Below are 22,726 nucleotides of genomic sequence, written 5' to 3' on the forward strand. Positions count from 1 at the left end.
AAACAGTGCCATCTGTAAATTGTAAATAGGGTCGTCTTTGTTAACATTTAGTAAAAGTCTACGACGTTGTTGCTTTTTTAACGTGAATGCACGGAATAATAATACTAGGAAATAAAATACGTATGTACAAAGGAGAATATAGATTGAATGAGCGTATGAACAAAAAGACAAATAATACTACACAAAAAAATATGGATTTTAAAAAAATTGGTATGTTCCTTAATGGCTCCAACCTGTAAAGACATGGACTTTGCTGTATTATTTAACAGAATGTTCAGTAAATGTCTATAACAAATTGACAAGTGATCATTGTGTAAAGTGATAATGCAAAATAGTGATCACAAGATAAAGTTATATTTACAAATAATAAATAGACATAGTTATGTTACTTAGATCCACTTATCTAACCAATACATCAAAGAAACGTCAAATGATTGAGTAAATTTTTCGAAATAATTCATGAATATGTTTCGGAGTAGAAGCTGGTTTGGAGGAGGATTGTGGAAACCTAAAAATCCACATTCTCTCGAACACTTAAAGTAAATACAACAAATTCTTCAGTTATAATATAAGATAGATAGTAAAGATATTTTTTTAATTATTATAATAATTTCATTTTTTCTCAGGTATCTCTACAATGTTTTATCAAAAAATCATACTGTCTCAGAAACCAATAGAGGTCTACTTGTTGAAACTCTTAGATCGATAGCAGAAATATTAATTTGGGGAGATCAAAATGATAGTAGTGTATTTGAGTAAGTATATTGTTACCAAATTTTTTATCAGACGTATATCATATATATATTTTTAAGTAGAAGTTCTTAGTGTTGATGTTCTAAATTTTTCAGTTTCTTTTTGGAAAAGAATATGCTGTCATTTTTCTTGAGAATAATGAAACAAAAATGTGGTAGTTATGTGTGTGTTCAGCTTCTACAAACGCTCAATATTCTATTTGAAAATATCCGAAATGAAACATCTTTATGTAAGTAATTCTATATAAATTGTTCCCATGATTACTTTAAAAATAGTAAATTCAAAAAATATTCATTTTTTTCTTCCAGATTATCTATTAAGTAACAATCATGTAAACAGCATAATCGTACATAAATTTGATTTTAGTGACGAAGAAGTAATGGCTTACTACATTAGTTTTTTAAAGACGCTTAGTCTCAAACTAAATGCACATACAATTCATTTCTTCTATAACGAGGTAAACAAGGTATACTCGAAACATTGGTTTTTCAATTAAACTTAGGAGAACACCACATTCATGTAGATCTACACAAATAATACTGTCAGAATTTTCAATCATTGATTTACTGTTATACACTACAATTAATAAGTCAGTTTTTTCTGCTAACTTAATTTTTTTAATTATTCTACAGCATACGAATGATTTTCCATTGTACACTGAGGCTATAAAATTTTTTAATCATTCAGAGGGAATGGTTCGTATTGCTGTTAGAACACTTACATTAAATGTATATCGTGTTGAAGATGCATCAATGCTTGCTTTTATTCGAGATAGAACAGCAGCTCCATATTTTAGTAATCTCGTATGGTTTATTGGCAATCATATCATTGAATTGGATACGTGTGTAAGAAATGATGCAGAGTAAGTTTTATATTTTAAGTAATCTTATCGCATTTTTAATTATTTGTGTACACAAATAGTTTAACGACGTATTTACCCATATAAATAATTTCATTGAATTGAATTACAAAAAGGATAAATAATGGTAATAATACAAATCTTATATATAATTTTCAGCCATCAAAGTCAAAATAGACTTGCAGATTTAGTAGCAGAGCATTTAGATCATTTACATTATTTAAATGATATTTTATGCTTGAATATAGAAGATTTAAACAAGGTGTTATCGGAGCATCTTCTACAGAAATTATTAATACCACTTTATGTTTATTCTTTAACGAAATCCAAAAATTCATCAAATCACATGAATCAAGATGAGAAGAAACACGTCAGTGTTGTTGTTTCACTTTTTCTACTTTCTCAAGTTTTTCTTATCGTCTCACATGGACCTCTCGTACGAGAATTAGCATCGGTTATATTAAAATCTGACTCTTCTGTGATACAAAATTGTTCTAGTCATCCTACTGACGATAGCAATCATCATTCAGTACTAAATAAATCAATTGTTTTTGCACCTCCAACTGAAAGTTTAGAAAAGTCTCTAGAAAATTTGAGTGGAATTTCCGAAGCTCATTGTTCAACTGTTGAGGATGTAATATCATCAAATGATTCACCTCCACTTAGTTGTACTTCAAGTGATGGAATGCCAGAATCATCAGATTCAGATGCTATGAGAGTGGACAATTTGGATGCAAAAATTAAACATCTTAATTTTACTGATGAAGAAAAAGAGCAAAGATTAGCATTAGAAAGTCCTCCATTATCTAAAAAATCACAAGAAATTTTAAATGCTCCGATAATAAATAGACCCTTTCTTGACACAATTTTTAATTCATTACATTGCACAGAAAATGATTATGCGACGCTTTTTGCACTTTGTTTACTTTATGCTCTTATAAGTAATCAGGTAAATATATTATGATGAAATAACATTTTTCTCTGTTCAAGTATAATCTTACATTAAAGCAAAAAAGTTTAACTATTTCTATAGTCATTAAAATTAATCTTTCTATATTCAAGGGAGTAAATTGTGAATCATTTGATTTTGTGTTGACATCATCTCAAAAAGGAGCAGCTGTTAATTGGTATAATGAGACTTTAGTTGATAAATTAAGTCATATTATTACAATGAGTTGCCAAAATAGTGAGTATTTATTTCATTCATTAAGAATTACATTTCTAGCTTTAATATCGATAGTTAAAATTATTACCGTTACAATTAAATGAAAAATTTTTTTAGATGCCAAAATACGTCTAGTAACACTCGAAATGAGTATAAAATTACTTTTGAAAATTGCTATATCTAATGGACAAAGTTTATTATGTGATGCACATTTAGCAGCAATTGAAGCAGCAAAAGAACAAAGTACAGCATTACTTCGAAATTTTTACAAAGTACGTTGGACAAAATAATAAAATAATGAATCAGGGAATATAATTTTGTAAATTTGTAAATTTTGTAAATTTGTAAAATTTTTTTGATCTACTAGAGCGAAGATATTTTTCTGGATATGTTTGAAGATGAATATAGTGAAGTACAGAAGAAACCACTCAATGTTGAATGGTTGATGATGGATAGCAATATTTTATTGCCTCCGACAGGTACACCAATGACTGGAATTGAATTTACAAAGAGACTGCCTTGTGGTGAGGTAAAGACATTTAAGTAGATAGTTTTTTAGTTATAAAATAGTACAACAAAGTAGAATTAATTTGTACATTCAACTTTGCTAAATATTTCTTTTCATAGGTTGAACGAGCTCGTCGTGCAATTCGAGTGTTTTTTTTGATTCGAGAACTATCTTTAACATTAAATAAAGAAGTAGAGACTCAATTGCCGCTGACTAATCCATCCGATTGTGTGAACATTAACTGCGTTCTTGATCTAAGTAAAAGTTACTCCTATTTTTTTATAAATTAATTTTTTTCTAGAAGGACTTTTTAAATATCTCGAATTATAATAAAAATAATGTATAATTGGATAATCATTTTATTCTCACAGACAACAGTGATCTGATTGCTTGTACGGTTGTATGGAAAGATGGACAAAAAATCCGAAGATTTTTGGTAATTGATGTGATGCAGTTAATTCTTGTTGAGCCCGATACACGAAGACTTGGTTATGGTGTTACGAAATTTGTTGGATTTTTACAAGACATCGAAGTTACTGGTGATCAGGATGATTCTCGATGTCTCCATTTAACAATCCATAAGCCGTCGAACAGCAGTTCACCTAATAGATTACCTCTTCTTTCTGCTAAATTTATTTTTGATGATCATATTCGATGTATGGCCGCAAAACAAAGGTAAATATATATTCAATTTTCATTTATCTATTAATTAATGTTAAAACAAATATGATATTTTTTATAAATTATTCTTATAGATTGACCAAAGGTAGGATCAAAGCTAGACAAAAGAAGATGAATCAAATAGCTCGGCTCTTAGATATTCCAACAAATCTTCCAAGTTGTTCAACACCACCAAACTATGCTCTTTTTGGATTACGCCATGAAAGTAAGCAAATATTTTTTATTTTCGATTATCATAGGAACAAGTTATTTTTATTAACTAATCTTTGTTAAAAGGAGTAGGTGGAAGAGGTCAGAAACGTGGAGATTCATCAAGACCCATGTTTATGATCAATAAAGTGCCGGGATTTGCAACTCAAATGCGTAAAGAAACTCCAACTAGACTTTCAAGGCGTACAGAAGATCCTAGTCCAAGTGGTAGATCACAAGAAAGTAACCTGAGATCCAGAGATGGATCACCGAAAATACCCAGACCTAGAAGTGAAGAAATTCCATTGGAAGATATGCGTCTTAGGAAAGCTTCGTTGACTTTGAATGGCTCAGCAGGGTCATCAGATAATTCAGAAATTCCTGTATTAAATTTATCTATTAACAATCAATCCTCTGCTATGAAAAAACACTCAGAAGAGACGTCGTTTACCTCACCGCAAAATCAACAAATGAAACCACGACGAAAAGGTCAAGTGGAAACTGTATAAAAATATTTTAAAATAAACTTTTCTTTTTATATAAAAATAATTACGTATTTTTGTTCTATCATTACCAACAATAAAAAGTGTATTCAATAAGTAATTAATTCAATAATCAAAGCAATAATTTACAATCAATCATAAATTATTATGATTAATTAATTTTTGTAAAATAAACAGAGTAATTTGTAATCACAAAAACTACATATTCATTTTAAATTATTACTATTATTCGTCAACTATTGAAATTTTACATCATACAGATATAATAAGAATAAATTTTCTTCAGCCAATAAACATTTAAATTAGCAATGGAAAGGAAATAATTTTTAGATGTAATTAAAATTTGTAGTTCATTTTCTTGTTGAATATTTATGATTGTTACATTTTTTACGAGAATTTCAGTAAGAGAACTTAAATATATTAAAGAGAGATTATTAATATGTTTTTAGTGTAACATTGAACGATAATATTAATATATATATATAAATCAGAATGTTAATATTTTAAAAGCAATATTATGTATAGTATACATATAATTCAATCAAATGAGATAAGTTCCGCAGTATCCTCTTTTTTTTCTCCATTGGATCCTAAAGAATCTATTTTCGTTGATTGAACAGCAGCAGGAGCCGGTTGTTGATATTGTATAGGCTGTGTAACTTGAATCGGCAATTGCTTTTGCTGAAGAGGTGCTCCAGAGGGTGGAGGTGCTCCTCCAGGAGCCATTTGAATAGATCCAGGAACTTGGGATGGTATATTATTAGCAACACTTACATGTTGAGACATTTGTTGTACACTTTGAGGCATTTGAACTCCGACAGGAACCTGAGGCATTCCCATATGCGCAGGTGGGCCTGAAGGGCCATGGATAGGTGGTTGATTTGGAGCCATCTGTGGATTAACAGTTGGTGGAGGCACTCCTTGAGGAATCTCAGAAGGTTGGGGACCAATTCTTGTTGGTACGTGAGTTGCCGGTGGTGGATGCTGACCTGGATGAGGCATTTGATGACCTCCAGCTCCAGGAATTTGTGTCATGGACGGAACATTTCCCATTTGTGGCATCTATATAAGAATTAATATTTTCATTATTTAACCACTGATTTATTTAAATAAATTAATCAAAAACATTATTAAAAATTAACAAAATACCATTCCAGTTTGAGGCGGAGGAGCTAAATTTTCTCGATTTTGTATTATAGATTCGGGTGCTGTCTGCGGTTGATCTTGATTCATTGACACATTAGACATCATATGTGGAGGCATAGATGGCATGGGTGGATAAGATTGCATCGGATACGAACCCATAGGTGCTGGTCCATAAGGAGAAGGTCCATAAACTCCTTGATTAGTTGGAGAAATAGGATTGTATGTAGTTCCTGGTGGTTGGTAATGCACGTGACGAATTGGAGAACCTTGAGATGGACCCATAAATGAAGGAACTTGTTGATATCCACCTAAAAATAAATTATAATTATTGTCATTGAGAATATCGCCCATAGGCAATGATCGACTGATTTATATTCAAAATTACCCATAATATATTGCTGCTTTTGTTGCTCTTGACGCATTTGCAATTCTCTCTCACGTTCTTGAATTTTCTGTAGTGCTAATTGTCTTTGATAATTCAAATATTCTTGCTTTTTCTTACGCATAATATCAAGTTTCATAGCCATCTGCATTTGTTTTTGTCTTTCAGCTTCTTCAGCTTCTCTGCGTAATTTTTCTCGATGTTCTTCACGCAAAGCATCTAAAGCTGCTCGAGCATCTTTCACTTGAGATAATTTATCTTGTAATCCTTCATAATAAACTCTAGTATCATCATGTTCTTGAATATACTTCAATAATCTCGAATGCATCGTAGTAATATTCATGAAAAGACCTTGGAAAAAGCTATCATTAATAATAGATCGCCCCCTTGATGAATTACTTTTCATTCTATTCACAAATATTTCAACTTGAGATCTCAAGTTGCTAACAAACTCATCCAAATGATTATCAATATCTCCATTTTGTTGTTTTGCTACAACAACTCGTTGCGGCATTGGACTACTAATATTTGGAGCACTTGGGCTCGTAACGTCTGGTCTTGATCCTCCAGCATTCTCTTCATTTGCTATTTGTCGTTGCTCCCAGAATTGGCGATTCAGATATTTTGCAAGCTCTGGATCGGTAACTTCTTCCTCTTGAATTTTTGAAGGACTTGGCCCCTAAATAATAACCAATGAATAAATTCATAGGAACAGTTAGTCGGAAGAATAGAAATAAAAATACAAACTGGTGATGGTGGTGGAGAATAAGTCGTTCGTGATATGGAAGTAAAATTAGTTTTATAAGAGTTAGTCACACGTTTCTTTTCTTTCTCTTTTTGCTCCGCTTCACTCTGGCTTAGTGCAAGTGCAAGTTGTAGCTCTTCTTCTTCTCTCAATTCTTCTTCTGTTTTTCTGGGTGGTACCTATGATTCATATAAAGTTTTGTGAAAAAAAATTTATGATAAAATATTTGCTACAAATTTTTAAAAAATTAACTAAAACAATTATCCAAAATATTTTTATGCCTGTTTGTTCACAAAAACACTCACGGGTGATTCATGTGACGCCATTTTGTACTAATTAAATAAAAGAAGCTGGCTAATTTACATATTTTTAACTTCAACTATATTTTATTATCCACTTTGACGAAGGAAATAGGAATATTAAAGTTTGTAAAAGCATGAAAATTATTTTTACCTGTTGTTGTTGAGACAAGGTACTGTTCAAATATTCTACTGGTAAATCAGTCTCCTTGGTTGACGCTGTACTTGGTTTATTTAGCTGAGCATAACAAGCGTCGCAAACTCTCACTTCTTTTTCAAATCCAAACTTTGGTAGAATCGATGTTTTGCTTGAACATTGTCCACAAAAAACTTGACCACAATTTCTGCAGTGATGCTTTCTTTGCATCATATTAAAAATTACACGACATCGATGACAGACTTCACCATCAGCCCATGGTGGTGCTGTATCTGCACTAAACATTGCATCGCTTTCTTTTAGCTCTGGAAACATATAGCCTTCAGCTTTCATTATATTCATCGTGTCCTAAAAAAAATATTCATTTTCATTAATGTTCTTAAATTAGAATAAATAAGAAAAAAAGGTAAAACGATGATTCACTTTAACTGCGGTATATTTAGGACTGTTTCTAAATGCAAATGCCCATGCTTGGATTAATCCTAGAACTTTAACTTTAACATCGTCATGGGTTGTAGTTTTTACTAATTCTTTCAGTTGTTCCATATACTGTTTTGTTCCAATTTCATCGTGGATAAGACTTCCACAATTTTTTACACATGATTCTAAAACCTACAAAATTAAGGGTAATATATAATTATTTTTCAATATAAATTCCGTGTATGCTTTACTTACCAGTAGGCCAAAGAGAGCAACATGAGGATTAGGATTAGTAATTTTCTTTTTTATTGCAGCAAGAGCAGCTTTAGGTCTGTAGATAGTAATTTAAATATCATCATGAGTATAATCAAAGATTGTGTGATAAAAATTTGCTTTTATAAAAAATATTTATTTCTATGGTAAAAACATTATTGTTATAAGATTATCTACAAAAAAATTATAGCCAATAATAGCTGAATAATAAACATGACATGAATTTGAAGCAAGACTATCTTAATGACTCATAAGAGATTGAAGTGAACAATAAATTATTATCTAATGAGTTAATTGTTTTTAAATTTTACTCACTGAATGTCTCCCTGTCGTATGAGATCACAAATTTGGAGGATGATTGGCCAGTCAGGATCAAGGAGCAAATGGCTTGTAGCTTTGTCTAGAAATGAAATGACGTTATCAATACATAGTAGCAATGAGTAGAAATAGGCTGAAATAATTGAATTATATTACAGTTTTTATAAAGAAGTATTTACCGAGTAGAGTATAAAAATTTGGCGATTTTTGAAACATTCTATGATAAATCCAAGTTTCAACAGGAAATTTAAAAAACTCTTCCAGGTTAATTGTCCTTTGACATTTGACAATTGTCACGTGAATCACCTACAGTGGTACACGACTGTAAATATACGACGTATGCTGTAAAATATGTAACATGTAGACAGATATGCCACTAATGATGCCACCCAAAGTTTACATAGATCGATTTTTTACCGTAAAAATTTATTCTGTATCGCATTGCACGACGACCATTTCGAGAGATCGACTTTCATAACCTACAATTGATTGAGCGGCATTTTTAAAAATCCAAGAAAATCCTTTCAGAAATCAAAAACATTATTTATTTATTTATATTTTTATAAGTATTTTATTAATGTAAAAACTGATTTACAGATATTTCGTTTGTCATACCAAAACCATTATGTATGATGTCAGTGCGTACGCGTACCTTTTACGGCTTATGTTTTTGATTGTGTGAACGGTCTGACAAATTGTATCTGTTTATTTTTTTTTAATCTTTTTAACTTCACTTCTTATGAATATTGCATCTGAATTATTGAAGCAATCAAAATGTCTATAAGTGAGTATTTATATTTACAAAGTACTAATAAACTTTCAAGTAAATGATTTTTTGATTAATATTATGTCTAGCTCGTCAGAAGTCCTTGTCGTCATCTAAATTATCTGTTTCAACAAAATCACCATCTCGAGCAGCTTCTGTAAGGCCACGATTGAGTAGTGTGATGTCACTTTTAGGTACATATCGAGGTAGTGTAGCATTCAGGATTGGTAAAAGTGGCTTCAAGGTATTTAAAAACAAATGTTGATAATTTAAAAATCATCTTCAGAGTCTTAATTAATATTATTCCTGATAATTACTCATTTCATTAAATGCTTTAATGAGGTACCGAGATATCAAAACACTTATCAAATGGAATCAAGTAATCCTTTCACTCATGTAATTGTTGATAAAATATTAAAAGATGTCATGGATACTTATCTAACAAATATAAAAAAATATGGCCCAGCTGTTTGTTTAAAAATCTGTCAAGACATGGCAACAGAAATAAGAAAGCAAATTTTTAAGAAAGACTTTACACGGTATCAAGTATGAATAATTCATTTATTTATATTATTTCATTATAATATTATTATGAAACAGTTACAAGTACATTGTTTCGATGTCCATAATTGAAAAATTGCACCAAGGCGTTGATATTGCCCTAGGATTTTTGTGGGATACTCAAAGAGATACTTACAGCCAATATGTTTTTGAAAATGCACAATTTTATGCTATTGGAATCGTTGCTGGAGTTTACTACGAATAATAAAATAACTTTAATTAATTTATCTATATTTTCTAATTAAAAAAGTGAATAGAAATTGCCAATGTTGACATTTTTGAATTACCTGCATTTAAAGTTTTTGTAGAAAGTTACACTACTACCATCTATTATCAAGATTATGTGTCGATCAGTTATCAAGGGAGAACGTTTTTCTCTGTTATCAAAAAACACGTCAAAAAAACAAACATGGTGGGAAATTAACACGTTTGCGCAATTGAACGTGTATTTGTTCAACACGTCTTCAAGATACTTTACTCTACACTAAAAAAAATCCACCATGTATTCCAGTAGTTAATAAAACGTGATTTTTTTTTGTAATATTTATATTTTTTAATTTGATAAAGAATAGTACGTGACAATGACGGTTGTTTATTATGCGACATGAAATGTTATCTACTCTGATGAAAAGAGAGGGTTATGACGAATAACTATCGGAGAGAAAGGATTTTATGGAGTACTTATTTTTGTTTCAAAATTTGTAGAAATATACTTAATCATGTCAGAGAAATGTAAGGTATGTACTGAATAGAAAGATTTATTTAAGAGTTAAAGACAATAACTTTGAATAATAATCCATCTGTTGTGTATGAATATTGTAGGTCAGGCAATAAATTAAACGAGTATTCTTTGATGATAGGTTTACAATTATAATTATAAGTCATATGTTTGTTAGTTTTTATTTAATTACTGCAATTATTACATTACGATAAGTTATTTTCCTTAAGTATACAATTTTTCAATCGTAGAATTAATTACCGTCTTGGTTTGTTATTCTTTTCGCGCATTCAAATAAAATCTATAAATAGTTATTACAATAACTTCAGGTCAATATTTATTGGTATTGCTCTTTTACAATTTATTGAAGTGATTAATTCATTTTTCGAAGATTAACATTTAATATCTAGTCAAGTTAATTTAATTAAAAAAAATTTTTTTTCAGGAATGTGGCTGTGTTTGTGCCAGATGCACAAAAAAATACCATAGGCACAGTGACGTGCATTTACATGCTGAAATTGAGCATTTGAGACAAAGCTTAAAAGAAAAAGACAGTCACATAGTCAAAATGGAAACACAATTTCTAAATGAAGCTGAAAAATTTCCTAATGGAGAGCTAGCTTCAATGAAAGAAGAAATTCGAACATGGCAAGAGAAATATTCTCGACTTTGTGAGGCACATAAAAGGGTTCAAAAAGTGAATCAGAATTTAGAGGACAAACTGCTTAAAATCGTAGATAAATGTGAGACTGAAAAAGGTGCCTTTACTAAGGATATTGCAACTTTGTCACATCGATTGGCTGATGCTAATTATACTATACATCGTTTGTCTCAAGACAACGTGAGTTTCTTCACATCGATAATTCTATAGATTTATTTTATAAAATAAATACTTCTCACATAAATACAAGATCATTATTAACGTTTCATTGATAAAATATTGCAGGCTAAATACAGAAACGATGTGAATTTAGCTATTCAATTACTACAGTGTAAGCCGTCAAACTTTGTGGGACAGAAATATGACTCGGTAAGACAATAGAGCTCATCATTTTAAAGAAAAAATCCAATTATCGATAGTGTTTGAAACAATTTCCGGTGTTATATTGATTTTCTCAGTAATATCCTGTGTTTAAAATATGTTTATTAAAATTTATTTCTATAAAATTATCATAATTCTATCAAAATAAATTTCTTATTTTCAGATTTTTTATATTTAATTCAAAATTCTATTTATAGATAATTGGATTTTTCAATTTAAATTGTTATTTTATTGAATTATTTTATATTCAGAAACAAATTAAGAAAATTATATTATTATAGCTGCCAACAGAAGTACAAGCAAAAGTTAGAAATTACGTCAATCAAAAACGTAGACCAAGAGATCAATCCCCTGACGTTAAAAGTATAACTGTACCTATTTCAACTTTTCCACCAACGGCGATGGTTTATAATATTACTAAATCTAGTACTGATAAATATAGTGATGATGAAAGTGACGACGGAAAGCCTCCGGTTGATATGGTTTCAGCAGCAATAATGGCTAAAGTTCTTGAAGATAGAGAAAGAGAAAGGATATTCGCTAAACATTGTGACACATGCGTCTGTCATAAAAGTATTTTGATGGTTGACTCAGAAACTCAAACGAGTTTTTCACCAGAGCATACATCGAAAATTTACCCAAGCGGACTTATAAGCGACTTTTCTAAAATTGACGAAACAATAAACCAGACACTCAATAAAACGGGTGTGTGTGCGAAAATCAATCAAACATTACCGACGCAGACAAAAATTGAGAGGCAATCGAAGGCATCTATAACAAAAATCAAGCAAATAAAAACAAAAAAAGGAGAATGTTGGTCAGAATCAGACATAAAAGTAAATCCACAATTTTCTGATACAGCTTTTCATTCGGAAGTAAATCCAACAGAAATAATAAATGACAGAATATGGAAAAATACCTGGACAAAGTCGAAATTTATAACTTCAACGCATGATGATAAAAAAGAAAGCAATAGAAAAAATGATACACAGTTGGATGTGATAAATGAACGAGTTTGGAAAATGGAAAATGGTAATATAAACAATTTAAACCAAGTAACTCTCATAGAAGTAACGAATGCAGTGAATGCAAATCATCAATCGCCAGATTCAGCAGCAAGTCCGAGTTTTAGTAATGATAGTGTGGTAATTTCAAGTTCAGAACCGTCCTCCAGTTCTAGTGATCTAGTCCAATCTATCAATGAAAAGCGACGGATGGTGAATAATAATTTAACCGTTAAAGATAGACTATCAGGACCGAGAAATTGCTTAATTAAAGTGAGAGAAGGATCTAAGAATATTTTATTAGACAATGTAGGTCAGTATCAGACTGTTCTTTATACGAGTTCAGGAAGCGGAAGTGGAAGTGCCAATCAAACTAACACAGCTCTTGTCCACAATCTTGCCAAATCGACGACATCTGGAAGGTCTTTATCAACTAGCAGTGATGAAGCCTTTCCAATTTTACCTAATGATGCAACCCAGCTGCAGAGAGTCGCTGAATGGGTTCAATCATCTGTTGGGAATTCTGGAAAAATGTCTAGTAATCTAAGAAACGTTGTTAGTAGTGCTGGGATCAATTCTCAATCGAGTACAAAAACTAAAAAACCTTCTTGCACATTGATTGAAATGCCAACTGATGATCAAAATGATTTGATAAATGAAAATGTACCTCTAACGTCCACATTAAACTTAAATATTACCAGCCCAAAAATGAACGAACAATCAACGATAAATGTTGAAAATACTTCTATTGAGATGAATGTCAAGCCTGAAGGTGAAATAAAAGATCTTATTTCTTTCGATTCCAATACTGAAGATGATGGTGATGATGAGAAGAACAATGTACAACAAAAGGATTCAGCTTACGAAATAAAAATTACCAAAGAAATGGAGGAAACTTATTTGAAATTAGCTGCTAGCCTTGATCCAGTATCTTTGCGATTGGCGACTAATGTCAATGCTGATTTAACGATTGAAAAGTATCGAAAAGATCATAAAAAGACACAAAAGGCATTCGAGAAAAGTGGAGCGGCAACATAACGTCAAGCAATTCTGCGTATAATTAACGCTTCTTCTTGTTCTTCTTCTAATCAAGATAATGCTGTGCTATATTTAATTTATCATTGAAGTCCCTGCGTTTGAAAATATTTATGCAATAATCAACATAAATATTCCTTAATTAATCATTCGTTGAATAGCAAAAAATATTATATAAATAAAATGAACAAATTATTTATGCACGGAGTTTTTATCGAGGCTTTAACTATAAATAAAATTGGCCTAAAACTCAAAATTCGCTACGATTCATATTTATTGGATCATAAATTTTAGCAAAAAATATCTCCGACTGCAGAGTTCATTTATTTTACCGGAAATTAATAATTATTGCTGTTATGCTGAAAAAAGTAAGAAAAATCAATATTTAAAAAAATCTTACCATGAATTTTATGTACAATGAAATAAGTTTTAATGAATTAATATTTAAAAAACATTAATGACAATACTACAGTCGATTAAGCTATTTTATTGTACGACATTAAATGCTTATAAGTGTCGCACAATAATGATGGAATCATAGGCAGTATTATTATTATATTACCTACTTGGTTAATAGCTTGAATGCGTGACTATTTGATGCCAAAGGCCACCAAGTATTGGCCTCTAGTTTTTAAATTGTACTTGGCTAGATTTTTTTTTTATGGAAAAAAATCTTTTCTGCGTGATGATATGCCAGTGTATCTATTAGTCGAATGTATAATGCTGGGTCTATTTGTTAGAACAAAGTAAACTTTGAAGTCTGTATATACGAAAATTAATGGAATAAATATATATTTGAGCATGCTCTACAAATTTATTCTTTTCTTGCAAACTATAATTACTTAATTGATGATTAGCAAATTTATTAAGGCAATATAAAAGTTTAATTTTTTAAAATTCTATCTTACAGATATAAAGATAACGCTTACAGAATTTATTTCACTTATTGTCAAATATTTTTATCAATAGAATAAATTAACTCGATTAATTTAAAAATTCAGAAACTAGAACATGGCTAATAATTAGGTCATTTACTTTATCAAATATTTTATGAATTAAAAATTATTTCTACAGAAATAATATGCGCTTTTACTAATTTTTTATAAAAAATTAAACATACTTAAACAATTAATTTTAAAAATTTAATTTTCTTTCATTACTTAAACTTTCACTATAATATTATTACTTTTTTTTTTTTAAGAGTATTTTTTTCATTTATTTTAATACAATTTTTATTTTGATTTCAGTTTTTCTTGAGAGATAAAATGAATATAGAAGAAAAGGTCAAACGATGATATAGAAGTAACATCCCTGATAACAAAAGAAATATGCCCTGCCCAGTTTTCTCTCCAATCAAGCTAATGCTCTAGTAATTGGTAGCTGAGTATATAGACAGTAATAATCGTTGTATTTTGCACATTAAATCCAATCGTTGGAAGCAAAGCTTTTCCAACCAGCCGACCTAGATTACTTTCTTTGCAAACGTATAACGTTTCGCTTGCTCATCGAAGCTGAGAGAAATGCCTCATCATCGCAGCAAACAGCGTGGAGACGAGAAATGAAGATGACGAAACCATAAGAAAACCAAGAAGTCGATGGAGAAATTTAATTATCAGATTGTCAGCTTAGTTATTAATAATAATTCTACTATTTAAAAATAGATGAAAACGAAAATGCGTGTTAAAGATAATTCATATAGATATGAAAGGAGATTGTCAAGTGCACGTGGAAAATTTTGGCGGCACGCGTCAATGAAGGGGTATCACGCTATAAGCTATTCTTCCCCGCCTGCAAGTATTAGACTGAAGTCTACTTATTCTAGTAGAGTGTTTCGAGTCCAGTGTTCTCGCCGACTGGCTGACTGGCTGGTCGGTCAGTCAGAACGGTTGTTCTCGCTACTTGTTTTCCAGTGCCTCGAATGATTTCGCGTTTGTGGAAGACAAGCGAGTCTCGCTCGAGACGGAGTCGCATCGAGTAGATCGCTGGTAAGACAATTATGATTGAAATTTAATTTATATTTAATTGGAATAGTTAAAGTTCATTCAGTAAAATAAAATTACTAAAAAAATTTACGTTAAAATCCTTGCCACGATCGATTTCAAGAAAATTTTTCAAACATGCACAAACGATTTCTCTTTGATTGCTGACCGTGACGTTGAAGTTTATTTTAAAACAATTCTGACGTTATTTCTATTGAAATTTACCCTTAAAGAACAATCATAGCTGATGATGGTGATCAAGTAGTTTGAATGTAATTATATTCCTTCTGCAATTAACTAAATAGTAGCAGTTGACCAAGTGCTTGAAGTAGTTTGATTAGTTCTTGTTTTATCAGTTTGATGTTTGATCAAATAATTTCATTGTAGGATTAATTAGTGTATCGAAGAAGAATTAATTAACAGGAGAATGGAGTCTTAATTAGTGTGAAATATTGTACATTGTTTGATTTAGTTGGACATTGCTATTTTAAATATTTGCTATATCAATTGAATGTTAAAAATGATTCAAATTCAATAACGATTTATTTAATTATTAAATATTAAAGTAATTCAAATAAGCAAGCTTTTAATTTATCTCTTAGGTCATTTAAAACGTAATTAATCCTTAGATCTGACAAGCGAGTATAAATACACATGAACTAGGCAATAAATTTTGACACAGGGTTGCGAGGTGGAGGAGGAAGAGAAGGCAAGATGCGACGAAGGGTAGAAGGTGACTTCGAAGACTCAAGAAGATTCAGAAAACCAAGAGTAGAAAGCTATGGATTTCGAGTTCTGGAAGATACCAATATCAGTGACTATTACTTGGGTATTCCAGAGCCACCAAGAGCTCCAGAACCTTACAAAATCACAGGTGGATCATCGTCGACAGCACGAGCTCATCGAAGGTCGAGCTTCGTGATCCTTGCAGATTCGGGGGAATCTATATCACGATCGGTAGCAGGGTCACCTGCTCACGAAAGAATTAGAAGTCCTCTGTCACCTCATCGAGTGATTCATGGAAGATCCTCGCCATTTCGACCAAGAGGATTTAAAGGACCGCCTCCGCATGCTCAGTCAAGGCCCCAAAGTCCTCCAGTGCCGGCTCAGAGACGATTTATTCAACCAAGTAAGATTTACTGACTGTTCAAATTTTTTCCACTTCCTTAATATTTTAGGACAGCTGTAAGCTATTAAAATTATCGTTTCATTTACAACGAAATGACATTATTTCATTTTAAAAATATTGAATATTAAAATTATTACGTGTCAATAGAAATTAAAAAAGTGTTTTAAGTTGGGGAGAATATACTATTTAAATAAAACATTCTCTTCCGTGAAATAAAAACAACCTTATAATTAATCCAGTGTATTTATTTTTATGGTGATAAATTAATCCAATTACTCATATGATTTTAGTATTTATTTTAAAAATGTAAACATCTAGTTTTCAACAGAAAAAGTTACTTTTATTAAACAGTACCACCTTCCATTTTAGAATCATTATCGCAAGGAAATAGTCCCAGGAAACAAAGTCTGATTCCCCAACCACAGAGAGGCTTCATTTCCCGCACCAAAAGCCAGAAGAACAAGGATCGTGATCGATGGGAACGTCGCTCAGGTCGTTATGTCACAAGAATCCCTCGTTCCAGCTCTCTCAAGGCTCCTACGACTACAAGACGTCCAGTCCTGGAAACGACACGTGCTGCTAAGCTATCAAACAAGCCAACAAAACCAACCCCCAACTCGACCACAAATCTAAATAGTTTTACTACCACTACTAATACTACATTACCAATTACAACTATAACTAATGCCCAAGCACAATCGGAGAAGAAAATTAATCGATCGCCTACGAAAATACCTATTCGTCATACACCCAGTGGTCGATTTATTCAACTCCCCAACTCTGAAAAACCTGAGAGAATAATAAAAGAAAATTTACCTCCAGCTACTGAATCTAACTCAGCTTCATCTAACCAAGTTAATGATCAAGCTGCAGCTGTAGAAGTGGAAAGTAATTCAACACAACCGGAAGTTGCAAATAAAGATCTAGGTATTGCTGATCTTCTTAAACAACCAGCAGCTGGTGACGGAACTGCTAGTGTAGTTAATGCCACGACAACAACTGCTGTTCAGCCTCTTAAAATTGATGCTGCCAAAATTTTGCCTCTAGACATAGATTCTATTTCAGTAAAAAATTCTAAAGAAGATAAGAAAAACTCTTCTAGATCGTGCTCACCCGAAATACAAAGTTCAAATGCATCAACAAGTCAAAAGATTTCTGCTATTGTGAAAGATGAAAAAACTCCACAATCGTCTTCGTCTACTGATGTTGTTGTTGAGCCAATGAATGTTGAAGCGGTTGTAGAAAATATCGACAAAGAGGAAAGTAAGGATAATACTGAGATTATTACAGCTGATAAAGAAATAAAAAAAGAAGGTAGAAAGGAGGGAAAAGATGGAAAGGATACGAGTGAATTGATCGAACTTAAAGAGAATAAAACAAAGGAAGATGAAGCAGAAAAGAAATCAAAGTCCATTCAAGAGGTTGAAAAGCCACAAGCTGCTTCTAGTACAGGTTCCAATGTTTTTTTAATGAACCCTGCTAATGAAAAATCTGAAAGTCAGATGAAAACTACGATTGAAAGTCCAGAAATTCAAGCTCAAGATAAATTAAAGAATCACGGCAGCGAAAATTCTATCAAATCATCTAATGGATTATCAACGTATTCTGGAGAAAGTATTCGATCAACTGATACTGGAGTAAGTTTGAATACAGTGCGAGGGGTGTCTTCAGCTCGAGAAAAAAGGGGTACTCACGTAGTTAAGAGATCACAAGAGATTGAAACACTTAGTGGAAATGTTATGAATTTAGAAAATCAAAGAAATGGTGATTCTGCGTAAGTAATTTTCGTTTATTTGCTATTTACAAATATTTTTAGCTTCTTTTTTTAAATTTAATTTTCTAACTAAAAGATTTACTGAATTTGATATTATAATTATAAAGATTTGAGATCATTTTAAAATTGCTTTGCACAATGTTTGTTCGTTATTTCCTTTTTAGAATAATTTCCTTTGCTCTGTATTCAATTATTTCTAGCCTCTGAAACATTTTTATTTCTTCATTTAATATACCAACACATCTACTTGCTTTTTCTTTGGTTGGAAGCCGATAAAATTGTCGAACAGACTAGAGTTTCTTGACCTCAGGCGTGCTAGCTTGTTTGCTCGTCCAGGAGTCGCTTATCGATCGCGTCCGGCCGATTTGCATGGACTCTCGGACTTAAGAAAACGCAAATTTTAAGATGTTTTTCTTGATTATGAAAATTAATTTAAGTTCCTGATTAAGCGTGAGGTTTTCCGTAAATTTGAATTAGTATAGGCGCTTGCTCGGGCTAAAAAAAAAGTTGATCAATTGGTCATTATTATTTTCTTATTCCGTAGTCTTATCGCTCAGGGTGAAAATGAACGTCGTGACGTCGCGTGCGGCCAAGGTCTTTTGTTGAAGAGAGGGTAGAAGTAAGGAGAACAAAAGTTTGCTTTTTCATTGACTCATATACATTAGCTTGACATTTTTTTCTCCTTAATATTTCTCAATAAAAAATGAGACATGGAGTAATGAGCAAAGAATTAACATATCCTATCAAGGAAAGAAATTCTTAGTGATTTTTATTGAAAAATATTTAAGAAGTTTTTGAAAATATTAGATTATTATAGAATCAGGTTGTTTTAACAAAAGTCTAGGGTAGATATCGATTTTGAATGAAATCTTTGCGTGACCTGGTCTCCCTTTGTCCCCTCTTAGAACTGACCAACCGCGGACTTGGGCTAAGCCGCAATCTTTGAGTAACCAACGTCCAATGCGACCGATCGCACGAGTTTTAACGTCCTCTTAGCATAAAAGTAGTCTTAAATTTGGAATTCTTGTTAAAAAAAAATTCATTTGAAAGTAAAAATCGGTTCACCGGGGTTAGATACTCAAAATGAAATCAAAAAAATTTGGAAGTTTGGAGGAAGTACTTTCGCCCTTGACTTTTTCTCTTGATGTGCCGTTTTTTCCTGATGACAGAATTGTGGAAGTAGCAGAATCTACTGAGGAAATTCTTCCAGCTTCAAGTAGGCAACCAATTTCAAAACGTGAGAGGTTCAAAAGGTGGAAGGATTCAGTGGTACAACGATGGAGAGACCGTTGGGGTAAACAGAAAATGATGAAGAAAAATAAAAGTGTTATGAGGTTTCCTAATATGAGGCGAAAAAAGAAGAATAAAGTGGAGAAAATGAAAAAAACAGAGAATGAAAATCCAAATGAACAACAACAGCAACAGCAACAACAAGCAACTGAAAATGTTACTCCAAAGCCAAATGCTTGCTCCAGAATGAGAGCAGCTTGTTTAAGGTAATATTTACTTCATATTTTATAAGTGTGCATAAAAATAAATGAGTTCAATGTTTTTTTTTATAAAATGTAAATATTATAAAGTAGAAATAAGTGTTTCACCATTTCATGAAATTTTCTTTGACTTGAAAATACTTTAATCATAAAAATCAATATCTAGAAATTAAGTATGATATGAATCTTTATTTTGAATTGACGTAATTTAAAAAATTTTATTGAATTTTATTGAAAAATAAAATAAACGTTCAATCTTATTCAAGTTAACTCCGTACATGTTGACAACACTAAGGAAATTGAGTGATTTAAGTGATCTAATTACAGAAGTGTTCGATGGCATTCAAAGATAGCCCCAGCGGAATCAACGACAAGCTGCTGTCGTCCAGAAAGAAGCTGTTGTCTATTATGTAAGTCAAGTTGGAGTTGGTGCCGATGGCCTAGTTGTTGTTCTTGTAGACGTGGTTCTGAGCCAACCAAGAATGTACGTGCCAAACACAGTCTAACTAGTGTCGCACCACCACCACCATTATCTGAGGTAAATCAAGGGTAATCTTGAATCTAAGATCAAATTACAGATGGTTTTAAGCCTATCTGAACTATCAAATCAATTAGGCTTGATACAATTGACAAATTACATAACTGTTAATTGGCAATTAATCATAAATGATGACTTAGGAACACAAATCCAAGATTCCGGATGTTCTTATTGAGCACAACTCGGTGATGCGAGCTGCCATTCCCTGTCTTCCTGTCCCACTAGCCTGGTTTTGCCTCGTTTGGAATATCCTCCTTCCCGGAACTGGTAAGTAATGTTTAATCATCCTTACAAGATCGCTCCATCATTCATTGACTAATTACTTTGATTAATAGGCACCTTGTGGAGTGGACTCTTCAATCTTTGCTTTGGCCAGCCTCGCTTTGCCGCGACAGCCAGTGCCAAGTCAAGATTCGGTGCTTTGATTGTCAATATAATTGTTGGAATTAGCCAACTCTTTACAGTTCTTTTTTGTCTTGTTGGATGGGGTTGGAGTATCTGGTGGGGTGTCACAATGATTCGGTTAGCAAGTAAGTAAAAGTTTTTTTTATTCTCTAAACAAACAATCAAAAATAATTAGCAATCATTTATTTAATATTCTCTTAAGTAAATTGATATACTATTTTTTTTTCATTTACATTTGGAGTAATTAAAGCTTTAAGGAAAAGAGGTGGAAGTTATAACAGAAAAAGAATTTTTCCATGGATTTATTTCAGAAATGTACATATTCATGTTTAAAAAGTAATCGACATCGATATATTACCAACACTTGTATTTAATAACAGACTTTTACTGTTTTTTAACGATGAATATGCACGAAATCATTAATGTGCATATTTATCATTAATTATCTCAAGTATATGGAAAAATCTTTCTTCACTTTGATTTTTTTCTGAATGCATTTAATGTATAAATATAATAAATACATTTTATCTTTTATTTATTTGAAAATCATATTTTCTATGAGAAAAAAATATTTATAGTTTTAATTTTTTACTAATTTTTCAATATTTTACATACATATGTATATGTGTACATACGTTTTTTTATATATCTCTATATTTTACATAATTTTTTAGTTTAAAATATATTTATTTGGAATTTTTTGTGATTGGAGGTTTATGTAAATAATAATAAAAAATAATAATTAAATTTTTTTTTTAGGAAAGTGGAAGCGTTTCAAAGCTACAGAGGCATCGAATAATGATCCAGAAGCAAGAGGTGATGAAAGAACAGTTTTACCTGCACCAGGAGTTCCAACCCAAGCTCTCAGAGAAATGGAACGGACACGTTGATCCTACCTAATTGATCTGATTGCTTTCTTGCGATTTTCTCTCATTCTTCCGTCCAATGATACATCATATATAGTCTTTCAAACTTTTTGCTTTCAATGAAAGCATGTAAATATGATATTATTGTACTTTGATATTGGCGACAGAAAAAACGTCGTTAAAAAATAACAGTTTTTTCTGAATTTTTTTTATACTGCACGCTTTACATTGTATTCCAATGAAGATGATGTACGTGTACTTGATATAAATCTTGTAAATATTGATCCAATTGATAAATATATTTAATAATTAATCATATCACTCATTGATTATTAATTACGAAGATTACCATTAATTATTATAAATAAGATAGCTAATTAAAATTTGGAAATTTTAATAAATATTTAAAAAAAAATTATTTTATTTCTCTTATTTACAGGAAATATGCAATATTTTTTTTTCTTTTTACTGAAAACTTTAATTGAATAAATTATTTATAAAATGGAATCATTCTTCTGTAGATTTTTTTTTTTTAATTTGGTGAATAATAATTGATCAAGGTTTTGAGAAGAGAATGGAGTTGATGAGACAATGAAGTGGTAGTGTGGGTGTCAAATTGTTGATTAATATGAAATATATTGAGTTATTGAGTATAACATGTTTAATGATGTGATTTAATATGTCAATACGTACAAGTATATAATGTTAATATAATATGAATGTTACAGTGTGTTTGTGAAAGCGGTTGCATGTTTCTTTTTTTTTATAAGCGATACTAACAACTATTTTTAAAACTTAAAAATATGATTAATTAATCACACTACATTTTATAAATTTCTAGCAGCTGAAGCATTCGTATTTTGTATTTTCTATTTTGTTGCATTTATTCTTTCGCTCGCATATCTTTTAACCCCCGCTGTTTCAATGTCTGTCGCGATGACGTATTATTAAACAGTAGTAAAGAGTGTATTTGTTTATCAATTTGTTCTTGTGGCTGTGTTTTATAGTTTCAAAATATTTG

The 22,726-nt window shown here is 31.3% G+C and overlaps 5 protein-coding genes across 10 annotated transcripts; 4 read left to right on the forward strand and 1 right to left on the reverse strand.

Annotated features, from left to right (window-relative positions):
- The first annotated feature begins 25 nt into the window (after positions 1 to 25).
- Positions 26 to 4,704, forward strand: ema (C-type lectin domain containing ema). Of its 3 annotated transcripts, XM_035080275.1 has the most exons (14): positions 26 to 210; positions 394 to 539; positions 627 to 755; positions 849 to 982; positions 1,062 to 1,219; positions 1,386 to 1,615; positions 1,772 to 2,561; positions 2,675 to 2,798; positions 2,895 to 3,049; positions 3,145 to 3,306; positions 3,405 to 3,543; positions 3,657 to 3,960; positions 4,041 to 4,171; positions 4,243 to 4,704. In XM_035080275.1, exons 2-14 carry the CDS (start codon positions 460 to 462, stop codon positions 4,662 to 4,664), a joined length of 2,958 nt encoding a protein of 985 aa, XP_034936166.1. In that variant the 5' UTR covers positions 26 to 210; positions 394 to 459; the 3' UTR covers positions 4,665 to 4,704. The 3 variants fall into 3 exon arrangements, with proteins under 3 accessions (XP_034936166.1, XP_034936156.1, XP_034936174.1); XM_035080265.1 differs by having other exon boundaries at positions 26 to 539; XM_035080283.1 differs by having other exon boundaries at positions 27 to 539; positions 1,062 to 1,210.
- Positions 4,705 to 4,989: 285 nt separating this feature from the next.
- On the reverse strand, positions 4,990 to 8,893 carry Hrs (Hepatocyte growth factor regulated tyrosine kinase substrate). Of its 2 annotated transcripts, XM_035080305.1 has the most exons (10): positions 8,816 to 8,893; positions 8,578 to 8,740; positions 8,396 to 8,480; positions 8,063 to 8,138; positions 7,811 to 7,999; positions 7,385 to 7,735; positions 6,934 to 7,110; positions 6,190 to 6,865; positions 5,808 to 6,112; positions 4,990 to 5,720 (listed from the first exon to the last, which is right to left on the reverse strand). In XM_035080305.1, the coding sequence occupies exons 2-10, from the start codon at positions 8,612 to 8,614 to the stop codon at positions 5,196 to 5,198; spliced, it is 2,421 nt and encodes an 806-aa protein (XP_034936196.1). In that variant the 5' UTR covers positions 8,615 to 8,740; positions 8,816 to 8,893; the 3' UTR covers positions 4,990 to 5,195. The 2 variants fall into 2 exon arrangements, with proteins under 2 accessions (XP_034936196.1, XP_034936186.1); XM_035080295.1 differs by having other exon boundaries at positions 8,578 to 8,861.
- Positions 8,863 to 10,008, forward strand: LOC118065207 (tctex1 domain-containing protein 1-like). Its single transcript, XM_035080357.1, has 4 exons — positions 8,863 to 9,182; positions 9,254 to 9,408; positions 9,507 to 9,703; positions 9,765 to 10,008. Exons 1-4 carry the CDS (start codon positions 9,173 to 9,175, stop codon positions 9,928 to 9,930), a joined length of 528 nt encoding a protein of 175 aa, XP_034936248.1. The 5' UTR covers positions 8,863 to 9,172; the 3' UTR covers positions 9,931 to 10,008.
- Positions 10,009 to 10,147: 139 nt separating this feature from the next.
- On the forward strand, positions 10,148 to 14,337 carry LOC118065182 (uncharacterized). 3 transcript variants are annotated; one of them, XM_035080318.1, is made up of 4 exons: positions 10,148 to 10,462; positions 10,889 to 11,284; positions 11,390 to 11,473; positions 11,767 to 14,337. In XM_035080318.1, the coding sequence occupies exons 1-4, from the start codon at positions 10,445 to 10,447 to the stop codon at positions 13,525 to 13,527; spliced, it is 2,259 nt and encodes a 752-aa protein (XP_034936209.1). In that variant the 5' UTR covers positions 10,148 to 10,444; the 3' UTR covers positions 13,528 to 14,337. The 3 variants fall into 3 exon arrangements, with proteins under 3 accessions (XP_034936209.1, XP_034936219.1, XP_034936228.1); XM_035080328.1 differs by lacking the exon at positions 10,148 to 10,462 and adding an exon at positions 10,659 to 10,786; XM_035080337.1 differs by lacking the exon at positions 10,148 to 10,462 and adding an exon at positions 10,662 to 10,772.
- Positions 14,338 to 14,777: 440 nt separating this feature from the next.
- Positions 14,778 to 22,041, forward strand: LOC118064961 (protein stum). Its single transcript, XM_035079935.1, has 8 exons — positions 14,778 to 15,509; positions 16,186 to 16,632; positions 17,002 to 18,406; positions 19,576 to 19,902; positions 20,224 to 20,434; positions 20,575 to 20,701; positions 20,770 to 20,964; positions 21,599 to 22,041. The coding sequence occupies exons 2-8, from the start codon at positions 16,218 to 16,220 to the stop codon at positions 21,727 to 21,729; spliced, it is 2,811 nt and encodes a 936-aa protein (XP_034935826.1). The 5' UTR covers positions 14,778 to 15,509; positions 16,186 to 16,217; the 3' UTR covers positions 21,730 to 22,041.
- The last annotated feature ends 685 nt before the right edge of the window (positions 22,042 to 22,726 follow it).

The sequence above is a fragment of the Chelonus insularis genome, unplaced genomic scaffold, assembly GCF_013357705.1.
Source record: "Chelonus insularis isolate UGA/USDA-ARS -01 unplaced genomic scaffold, ASM1335770v1 contig_117_pilon, whole genome shotgun sequence".
NCBI lineage: Eukaryota > Metazoa > Arthropoda > Insecta > Hymenoptera > Braconidae > Chelonus > Chelonus insularis.

Excerpts from the sequence above, each read along its gene's own strand:
- Hrs (XM_035080305.1), bottom strand. The coding sequence starts at position 8,614 with ATGTTTCAAAAATCGCCAAATTTTTATACTCTACTCG. Across the intron at positions 8,139-8,395 it reads ATACGACAGGGAGACATTCA|ACCTAAAGCTGCTCTTGCTG; the intron begins GTGAGTAAAATT and ends TACTATCTACAG. Across the intron at positions 6,113-6,189 it reads AAAGCAGCAATATATTATGG|GTGGATATCAACAAGTTCCT; the intron begins GTAATTTTGAAT and ends ATTTATTTTTAG.
- LOC118064961 (XM_035079935.1), top strand. The coding sequence starts at position 16,218 with ATGCGACGAAGGGTAGAAGGTGACTTCGAAGACTCAAGAAGATTCAGA. Across the intron at positions 19,903-20,223 it reads ATGAGAGCAGCTTGTTTAAG|AAGTGTTCGATGGCATTCAA; the intron begins GTAATATTTACT and ends ATCTAATTACAG. Across the intron at positions 20,702-20,769 it reads TATCCTCCTTCCCGGAACTG|GCACCTTGTGGAGTGGACTC; the intron begins GTAAGTAATGTT and ends TTTGATTAATAG.
- LOC118065182 (XM_035080318.1), top strand. Across the intron at positions 11,285-11,389 it reads ATCGTTTGTCTCAAGACAAC|GCTAAATACAGAAACGATGT; the intron begins GTGAGTTTCTTC and ends AAAATATTGCAG. Across the intron at positions 11,474-11,766 it reads TGGGACAGAAATATGACTCG|CTGCCAACAGAAGTACAAGC; the intron begins GTAAGACAATAG and ends ATATTATTATAG.
- ema (XM_035080265.1), top strand. The coding sequence starts at position 460 with ATGAATATGTTTCGGAGTAGAAGCTGGTTTGGAGGAGGATTGTGGAAA. Across the intron at positions 540-626 it reads CATTCTCTCGAACACTTAAA|GTATCTCTACAATGTTTTAT; the intron begins GTAAATACAACA and ends ATTTTTTCTCAG. Across the intron at positions 4,172-4,242 it reads TTTTGGATTACGCCATGAAA|GAGTAGGTGGAAGAGGTCAG; the intron begins GTAAGCAAATAT and ends CTTTGTTAAAAG.
- LOC118065207 (XM_035080357.1), top strand. Across the intron at positions 9,409-9,506 it reads TTGGTAAAAGTGGCTTCAAG|GTACCGAGATATCAAAACAC; the intron begins GTATTTAAAAAC and ends TGCTTTAATGAG. Across the intron at positions 9,704-9,764 it reads TTTAAGAAAGACTTTACACG|TTACAAGTACATTGTTTCGA; the intron begins GTATCAAGTATG and ends ATTATGAAACAG.